At 33.4% G+C, this 10,298-nt stretch overlaps 1 protein-coding gene across 3 annotated transcripts in view; it reads right to left on the bottom strand.

The window, feature by feature from the left end:
* Positions 1-1,700: 1,700 nt before the first annotated feature.
* Tmem43 (Transmembrane protein 43) overlaps positions 1,701-10,298 on the bottom strand; it is a 33,780-nt gene continuing 25,182 nt past the window's right edge. For all 3 annotated transcript variants that reach the window (XM_081761955.1, XM_081761954.1, XM_081761956.1), the window contains exons 5-8: positions 9,609-9,731; positions 8,249-8,489; positions 3,844-4,063; positions 1,701-3,435 (exon numbers count right to left, since the gene is read on the bottom strand). In XM_081761955.1, the coding sequence (XP_081618081.1) occupies positions 3,212-3,435; positions 3,844-4,063; positions 8,249-8,489; positions 9,609-9,731 (808 nt within the window). In that variant the 3' untranslated portion in view covers positions 1,701-3,211. The remainder of the gene's footprint in view (positions 3,436-3,843; positions 4,064-8,248; positions 8,490-9,608; positions 9,732-10,298) is intronic.

Genomic DNA, 10,298 nt, shown 5'->3' with positions numbered 1-10,298 from the left:
TGGATAAATTAATGGAACAAAACTCACTACCATAATTCAGAACTAGTGCGAGATTCAGTCCTAAGATCTCAAAATGGACTTGATAAGCAACTTTGAAACTTAAATTTGAAATCTTATGAGTCATAACACAATCAAACATACGTAGGAGCATAAAGCTGGAAGACTGTATTATCTTCAACTAACATATTTGATTTTATAAAATGAACTTTTGCCTAGGCTTCAATCTTCTATCTTTATATATATATATATATATATATGTATATAAAAAACTTTTGCCCATTCCTAATCCGAAACCTACATGTTCTTTGTTTAGTAACTTTCAGAACAATGTGATCAACTTTAATTTTGTTTCCTTCGACGTGCAAAGAACATATAATTACCCTCTCTGCTGGTGTAATGACTTGCAGGTGCACGCGCTCTAGGGTTCGGTTCACTGCAGGACACCCTTGAAAAATTTGAACGCATTACAGTGGTTCGGATTCCACCCTAAACTCTACATTCATATCTCATATAGCTGAAAGGGGACGCTAAACTCCCAAGTCCAACAGAACGTAATTTTCTGTACGATACCGGGAACTGTTTCAGTCCGTAAATTCTTCTTGAAGTTAATTCAAAACAAAAGAAGTGCTTTTTAAATCTAGTTTACCGTCTCATGATTATACCGCGTAGGTTACAGAGTATAGATGATTAATAACATTGAATTATGAAATCATTGGTGGAATCAGAATATAGGAGCACACGAGAGAATCCCGAGAAAATCCACAGCTACGATGTCATCAACCACAACATGAAAGGTTTGTATATCGATTATTGCTGGTAACAGTACCTTCAAACATATGGACCACCACCGACTTCCTTCCAATAATTCCTTTCCATCTTCCGTTAGTAATGTTTCCTGTGCACAGCAGACTCAAGTTAATTGTATCTGTAACTTTGTTAATGAACTGAAATAAACCAACATTGATCCTATGATCCATTTGTGCTGTCCTTTTTCAGTTTGATCAACCATGTAAGTCCCTCCCCAATTGCAATGGAAGGAGAAAGAAAAAAAAAAACTAGGCAAAAGTTCAGTTAAGAACTCGTTAAAAAAAAATAAATAAATAAATAAAAATAAATACCTTGTTCAATGCTTTTAAAAATGGAATGGTGGAAATTAGATAAATCTAAAATGAACTACGTACAGGTTTTGAAAACCTAACCGAAGCCGTCTTCAAATGTGTCGCTCAAAAGAATACAATTAATTTGAACTTACTTTTCTGTGTTTTCTAAAAGAACTAGTTTATCGTACCTACTTTTCAATAAACCCCTAAAGAGAAAAGTGAATGCACTCTTCCGTCTGACTAAAGTGTAAAAGTAGTTCCCTTAATTAACCTATTATTGGAAACCACACTAACGTGTATATTCAGTGGTTCACTTTAAGTATGATTATATGAAAATCTTAAGTACAAGGTTTCGACTATTATCGCTAACCGCAAATTACCTTTAGTAACAACAGTAATTAGTACTACAATTACTTAAGCGTATGTGATGTAAAGATGTTTAAATATATACAAAAATAAGATTAAATATTTATTTTCCACAGGCGCCTTACCACAAACGGGAGAATTATGCTGAAGTTAAAATTTTCTACAACGTTAATCACAGCATTTTTTGGTCAAAAGCTCATACATGCTTGAGTTTAAAATCACTGGCCTCATCTATATCAAGGATATGGTATCAGTAACATCTATGGCAACTAATTCAATCTTCTATATTGCCCGGATATTGTGCAAATTTTATTCGGTTGATCACAATAAGATTTGAGTTTTCAACATATTGCACAAGCAATATTGCAATGTATACTATTATTCATTCCGTATTTACAGACGAGAATACAGTAGACTCCCAAGTATCCGGCTTGCGACTATCCGGCCTAGTTTTCTTTTATCGTAATTAAATGAGGAAGGCAAGGCGTTGCATTGGCAATATTGCCAAGGAATTGGAGGCGGGCGTCTGCTACCATCCTCCTACGTGTCGTGTGCAAAACACAGAGCAGCGTTCAGCTCCTTGTTTATTGTTTCATCATCGTCAGTTGTAACGGACCTCAATGCAGTACGCTTGACGCTGTTCCTGATTATAACTGTACAGTACGTACAGTACTGTGTTCCTAAATTGTTCTTGGGGTATGCTTTTTTTTTTTGGGGGGGGGGGGGTACTACAGTGAAGATTTGAAAATGGGTGATAAAAGAAAAAAAGTTCTAGTAACTATGGAGAAGAAATTACGCAAAGAAATGAGTTCATAGAACTCTGGCCTACTTTTTTTTTTTTTTTTTTTAATCCGGCCTGTCCCTTCGGCCACATTAGGCCGGATACTCGTGAGTCTACTGTAATTATAATTATCAGTGTTGTTTTCTTAATATATAAATACTTAATTTTAATATACAAACAGTATATACATATTATTTTATATGAATTCATCGACTATCGGCAAATAATAAATGTTTATCGACATTAAACGTAGTCAATTATTTCTTTGTTTAAATGGAATGTTCTTTCATGATATCATGCAAGCAAGTATTGCCGAACAGGATTGAAATTCTTACAACTCGTCTCGCACTATTAAGTTAAATTCACGAATACAATACTAACGGCTATAATACTTTCTAACGGTTAACTGACATCTTTAAAATATCAATAAACAAGGCACAAGATACTGTAGTACATTATCCGTTCTTTTTTGTCCAATTATTAGTTTCACAGTAGAATTCTAAACTTTACTGGGAAAATTTTGCTAACGAAATTACTCTACCTGCAAGTCACATAATAATAATCGAAGGACAAGTCATTCAAAGTAATCAAATATTTAAAAGAACGAACAAGTATGTGAAAACATCCCTATAAAAGCATAATATTACTACTGTGTAAATACCTTATTACAAAAGTACAATACGTATTTTATACGTACCTTAGGTAACTTAAAACCTCCACATGTCACACACAACAGACATACACACATATTCATACACAAACCCACCTACATACAAGAATACTGCCAATGACTTCGAGTTCGTACAAGTATAAAACACTAATACGGAATAATACACTAGTAATCAGAATTGTGAGATTTCATGGAAGATAACAGCCTTCATCAGCCAGACATCTCGTTCAATTTGGCGTATGAGTTTCTTAAATATTGATTGTCACAACAGTTTCCGTTTCCTACATGAAAGTTTCACAATCTTCTGTACCTGTTCTCGTACGAGTCTCTAGAATACAATTTTGCACTAGAATATATAAAAGGTATAGACGCTGCAACCATCAGTAACATTCCCACAAACGGTCTATACCAAATCCAGGCGAATGATATCACAAAGAGAGACACTGATACTGATATCGCCATATTAAAAGACCCAGAGCCCAACGCTAGAAGGTCGTGAACAACGGAGTATCGATAAACTGAAAAAGAAATAATGTTATTATAGTTTATACATTCTAATAATAAACCTATATCAGAGCATTTCAAATCAAGAGCAAAAATACTAAAACTGGTTAAATAAATAAAGATGCGGAAATATAAAATGAATTAATGCACATTTTCGGTGAACTGGAGCTGCATGGGTAATTCCGGAAAATGTGTGTTTATCTCCATTTTTTCCTTCGTAAAGAAACGAGAAAAATTCTTGTACAATGCATATTCACAGAGAATTTTGCCGAATGATATAATTTCCTTCTTTCTATAATTTACTGCCATTAATGCATGAACTACCGGTAGTTCTCGCCGACAATATTTTGCCCCCAAATTTGTCCTTATCATTTCCCTTCTTCTACATCCTAAATGAATATATACATAAAACCATCACTTACCTATCACACGTACTATATTTGATAGACAGGTCGATCCTAGAAACATAAGAAACCAACCTCCGATGCGTAACACCCAGGTATAAAACCAATTTTGTGCATGTTCTGCCTGAAATACTTCTTGCAGTGAAAGTCGCCCACGCCGAAGAATTAAAATCTTCTCTTTCGTTGTTGTATAATATGGACGAAGTTCTTTACCCACCTGACATGCAACAATAGTCACCTGTATAGAAATGAAAAAATATTGAAGTCATAAAGCGATTAAATCACTTCAATTTCAACGTCTTGGTCAATGCGATATTAAGTTAAAGAACAAACAACATTTTAGTATGGTTTCGACTTATGGGACTTACGGATGGATTCTCCATGATTTTTGAAGGAGTATGAGGAATTTACTGATAACTGACTCGACAGAAAGAGGTAAATTGATTCTGATATCAGTGTTCTATTATGGGTAAAGAAAGACAAAAAGTAGATTACAGAAACGTATAACTTCTATTTTTGACAGGACTGACCTCAGATATTTAAGTCTTTCAAATGTAGTGACATTAAAAATAAATAAATACTAATTTGGCTAAATTGCTGCAGATGGCGGCCCCGGATAAGACCCACATGAGCCTCTTTTCAACTTGTATTACTACTTATTAGTTCTTTCTTTAATGATGACAATCCATTTTGGGTATTTTTTAGTTTTTCCCCCAATCTTGCACATATAAGATATCCAGTGTTACTTACATCACAAAATATAGTTGAGCGAGCGAACGAAGGGGGTTAGAAGCCCCGCAGGGTCGTTGTTTTCTACCTTTATCACAATTTAGACAAAAACAAGGTACTCGGTTCTGGGGCCATAAAATGAGTTAGGGGAGATTCTAAATGCCACCCTTCACTTCTTTCTTATTCTCATGCTGACATTTCGTCTGATTCTGTTCATTTTCCCGTAAATTTTGTATATCGGGGCGCCATCTGCGGAAGTTAAACAACTAATTCATAAGGTTACTGAATTATACCTGAAATAGGAAACATACCCAAACATAGCTGACAATTACAGAACAACACTGAAACAAAGGCAAAACTTAATGTATGTCTATAGGATATTACAAAACAAAATACACTCCATTGACCTACCATAAGAAATACAACTGGATAGACCGCAACGGAAGGTTTCTTTTTTTTTTTTTTTTTTTTAATGCTATTTTGTAAGTTCTTGTGTATTAATTTCTGTGTTACCTTTTACGCTATTACTTTGTTCTGAACATGCCTATTCCCTTTACACATATATAAAAGGGTAAGCACAAATATAATAGTTTAAGAATTTTAGTCCACTCTCGTCTTATATTCTAAACTTTCATAGACAACAAAGGGAATACTATTCTAATAAAGAAATTAGAAAACAATAGTGTTATATGCCTTGGTAACATCACAAAGTCATTATTACAGTTCCTTGGATCAACAAGTCCCGAAGACCATAATATCAATAATTTTTGCACAATTAAAGGCTTCTTCCCCCCTCCCCTCACCCCGTACTGGGAGCAAGCAAATTTAAAAGCCAGGCATGCGCTATTAATGTCTGAACATAGTGCCCATGAAAAATCCAGAAATTAAACCAATTCATTTACTGACTCTTTCTTCTATCCAATTCATAAAATAAGCAAAATCGCCCGTACAAGACTCAGATTTATGCAACCTTTCCCTGAGAGTACTCCGTACATCAAGATCATGCGTAAGTGCACTTGACTTTCGATTCGAGATATTTTTTTTTTTTTTTTTTTTTGCCTTTTGTCGTTCTCTCGCTCATAGAACGTCTGGCCTGTGGTTGCTGTTACTACTACACCACCTATTCGTTCAGGTATATAAATCACAACTTTAATCAGAATCTGGTAAGTCTATGTTCTCAACATGGAGAGGAAAACTAATAGCTACAAACTTGGAAATCAACTACACGAGTAATGCTCCTTAACAGCAAAAATATAAAATAAAATTTTGTTATATTAATTATTTTATATTTAATTAATTTTAAACAAATATTATTTTTATTCAATTTTCTCATTTACTAAGTACTCGTGAGATTATTTAGCTCACAAGACCTCTGAAACTTGTTTCTTTGTGTTTAACGTACAGCTATTCCTTACAAATTACCACGATAGTACATGTTGCTAGAGCCAAAAGGACAAAGAAGAAAAAAAGGATAAATAATAAATTTAGCTTTTATCCTAGACAGTAAATCGAGCCAACACTTGCACAATTGCAAACTATTGTTCATTTAGTATAAAAGTACTAGTCAACCGTTAAACAAACGTCTGATGTTTTCATAGAAAGGTCTTATCTAATTTAAAAACAAGTAGCTAAGTCATATGTACACAATATTTCGTTTGTATGCCGTGATATTAGTTTCGTTTGCATGGCGTGATATTTTTTCAATGAATATTGAGACCGGAAATGGTAGTAGATTACGGACAGAGTGAACCAAACTCCTTAAAAATTAGGTACTAATGTAAATAACAAGATAATCACACAATTTCTTCTGTCAGTTTTACATAATTCATTTGACACGAAAGAGAGACATATTTCAGAGAAAATCAATTAACAGGACTTTGGAAATTTCCGATTCATTTCAGAACACGAGATTGGCACGTGAAAAAGAAAATTGTCTAAAATCGAAGTAGATGCATTTTTTTGCAATATTGCTATTAATACAATAATGAATATACCCATATCCTAGAATTTGTAACGGTATTGTGTAATTTTTATATAATAACTTGTATTTACGGGCAAAATGTGCTTTTGAAATATGCACAAGTCATTCAAAAGGAAGAAGAAAAAAATAAAAAGAGAAAGAGATGTAATTTCTTTTCTGTTATTATGATTGATGTTCTGTTGTAATAGTGATATGATATGTTTTGTAAGTCGTCATTGCAACGAATAAAAAAAAAAAAAAACAAAAAAAAAACATAATATATAGAGAATCCATCTTGTGATATATACATGTACAATATTTAAAAGTGTGTAAATGTTTAATTTATTACGTACTACAATAAAAAACAGTAATATCTAAATGAAGTGTTTAGATGGATTTTGATAAAACAGTAACATAGATTATATAAATATACGGACTGAGGGCTATAATGACATATAAAATATGCAAAACAAGCATTAAGCTAATTACAAACTGGTATTTTTCATAGTAATATACATTTAGTGGTCGTTATAAATTGACGGTTCATTTTCTCGAAACAAAGTTCTGGGCTAATACCATCATCAGTGATTTCTTTCTATGTATGCGTACACATTCGATATCTCACTCCATGTACGTTTAGTACTTAGCGAACATTACTTGACTTGAGTATCATAAGTGAAAATATAAGTTATTCGCTATCAATTTATACAAGGTGTATCTCGAAATATTGAGTCGATTTCATAAGCAAACCTACAAAATGTGAACTGTATTAATTTTGAACATGCAACCTTTCACAAATCATTCCTTTTGACTTTTGGCAAAGGCTACTAATCAAAGCTTTCTACTTCGACTCACACTTAAAAAAACTTATTAAATATACTGATAAATTTTAACTACTAACCTAAATAGTCATAAATGACGAAAGACATTGTATGAATGGCCTACACCGAGACTTGTACCCAAAGTCCCTCGACTGAAAGTTTGCTTTGTGCTTTTATTTGTTTTCCAGAGACAGTGAGGTATTACGATTTCGCTCAAATTACTACTATTTCCGTACAAACATGGCTTTAATCGTACATCTAATAACGACAGAAATGAAATGAAATATTTAAGCTTTACGTCCCACGGTTTTGTCGGCTAGGCCAAAGGAGACGGTGATGACGAGAAATGAATAAAATGGTGGAATGAAGAAAGTGGGAGGAAACGGAAGAACTCCGAGAAAACCCACGCACACGGTGTTTGTTCACCACAAAGTTCACTTGGTGCGAGCTGGGATCGAACCAAAGACCCCATGCACCACAGGCGAACGCTCTACCGCTGATCTAATAACATGTTCCCGCTGGTGTAATGTTAGCGCGTGTCCCTTTGGTGCACGTGGTACCGGGTCCGATTTCCAGTGGGAAAGCACAAAAAAATAATTTCGCTATCATTCACTTGCCTTAATAATCCGTCTCCTTTAGCCTAAAGGTCATAAAAGTGGGACGTTAAACTAAAAATTGTGATTTTTCGTGTTTCCAATACTGCTATAGTATGGGTCTTTATATAATTAGGAATGGAAGGTTAGAAAGAAAGGAGTACTTATCGCTTCTCGCTTTCTGAACTTGGTTTTATTTTCTTCTAGATTTTTCCACATTTGATGATTTGCTAAATACCTGAGTTAATTCATGTGTAAAAAGCCATCTTCTTATTTGGTTTATTATATATAACAATTATTTTATTCATGCATAAACTTACCATATCTCCTGCCTGTCCAGCGTAAGAGAACTGAATTCTAATATCTCCAACCTCAGGGTTCCAAACATCTTGGCTATGATAATACAATCCTGCATGAAGTTTTATATCAGGCTGTTCTGGCCTTTCATCACTTGTAATCAAAATAAAATCCGTGAATTTATCTTTCAGTTCAGAGCCTAAATAAAAACCGCCAACTTTAACTTCGTCGTTTACATATATGGTGCTCGTGAGAGGAAATGACCTAAAATTAAACACCAATAATATCAATTAAATTGAGCATAAATAATATATATCGATAAAAAATAAATCTTTAGTTTAACGTCTAACGGTTCTAATTTTTAATGAAACTAACTTTTGGTATTAAACTGGGAACTGTTGATTCCCACCAATACTAATTAATGTGACTAGGATGCAGACGAAATCAAAATACCTGAACATGAAGTAAAAGAGTCTAGATATTACAAAATCCTAGTTTTCGACAGTAACTTAATATTAGAGCTTCTCTAAGTGTAAATTACAAGCATAGCAAGCACACTAGGATATATATGTATGGTAGACATGCATAAAGAAATTTCAATTTGGTATAAATGCTGCAACACTAGGAACAGATACGTTTGCTGGCATGCTAGTTTAACACCTGTTATCACTAGACCACCATCAATACATCTTACGCAACTACATTCATCAGAATAATGTGTTCTGTATTTCCTTTTACGATAACGATAAGTTCTTACTTTGGTATGATGATATTTTCGTAACTTCTCGAAATAATGTTAAACATTAACGCACAATGACAGTTCAATTCTTAGTTTCTTTTATTGTTCTTGGCATTAGTTGATTAGGCATCATAAAAAGAGTAATTAATGTTATCACAGTTTCTGCTCTGCTAAATATCACCAACGTGACTCAACCCTCATTTTCACTTTAAAACTAATTTAGGTAATAAACTTCACGTATTATTGACATTTCATGCTGCACCAGTCTCTTATTTAATTCCAGAGTAAATTCTTTGAGTATTTTACCTTACAGCAAGTCAATTTACACTGGCTCAACATTTTATTATTAATAATACTACTAATCATTACAATGGTACCGATAAAGAATAATGAAAATTTGTAAAACACTTTTTTAGTTAACCAAATATAACTCATAGTCGTTCCTATAAATCCAGAAAATTTGCGATCAAAATAGACGAAAGTTTCCAATCCAAATACCATACAAGAATACAGAATATGAATATACTCAATACTGTCAGAAGCCACATGTTATCAAAAGCTGAATTTCTAAACTCTAGTTACACTTACGAATGTGCAAACGGTGGAGGTATGAATATCACTTTCACTATCCAATTTCCACTTACCTAGGATTATGGTGTCCTGTTGGTATGGCAAAAGCCGAGCTATCTATTAACTTATCTTTCCATTCTGTGCTGTAGGAGAAACTAGTTTCGGAATGAGTGCTATGACTACCATCCTGGTTGTCTCTGAAACAACGTATTTGTTCTCTATATTATTTTTTTTTAAATGATAAATATTACTGTGTACAGAGAAATAGTGGCCAACGTGACATAAAACCTCATTTTAAACAATACAGTCGAAGAAACATATTATCAAACTGTAACAAAATTCGGTAATATTTTATCTCAATTGTAAAGCTTTGTTTCGGAGTTTTATTTATTTGAATATAAATTCACACAAATCTAAAATATGAATATTCAAGTGTTGATAGGAAAAGTAAGTTATTTTGATACACTGAGTGAATAATTCATCTTAAAACGCCCTTCTAGCATTTAAACTAATATATAAAAATCGCTGAAATTTTGTACGATCCAAATATCGACAGAAGGAAAGCGTTCAACGTACTTTACAGTATCACAAGATGAACAGTCTTGCCAACTCAACATTAAGTTGTATTTTTTTAAGCGGCATTATATTAGATAATTACGTATTTCAAATTACATGCAGAGTGAAAATTGACCATACCACACTTATTATTCAGTGTTGGAAACTAAGCACGATACAGTATCGGAAACATTTAAATTTTGGAGAGC

Source organism: Thermobia domestica, chromosome 6, assembly GCF_964235325.1.
Source record: "Thermobia domestica chromosome 6, izTheDome1.hap1.1, whole genome shotgun sequence".
Classification (NCBI taxonomy): Eukaryota; Metazoa; Arthropoda; class Insecta; order Zygentoma; family Lepismatidae; genus Thermobia; species Thermobia domestica.
The sequence above is the reverse complement of the archived record's forward strand: the minus strand, read 5'-3'. Positions and strand labels throughout refer to the sequence as shown.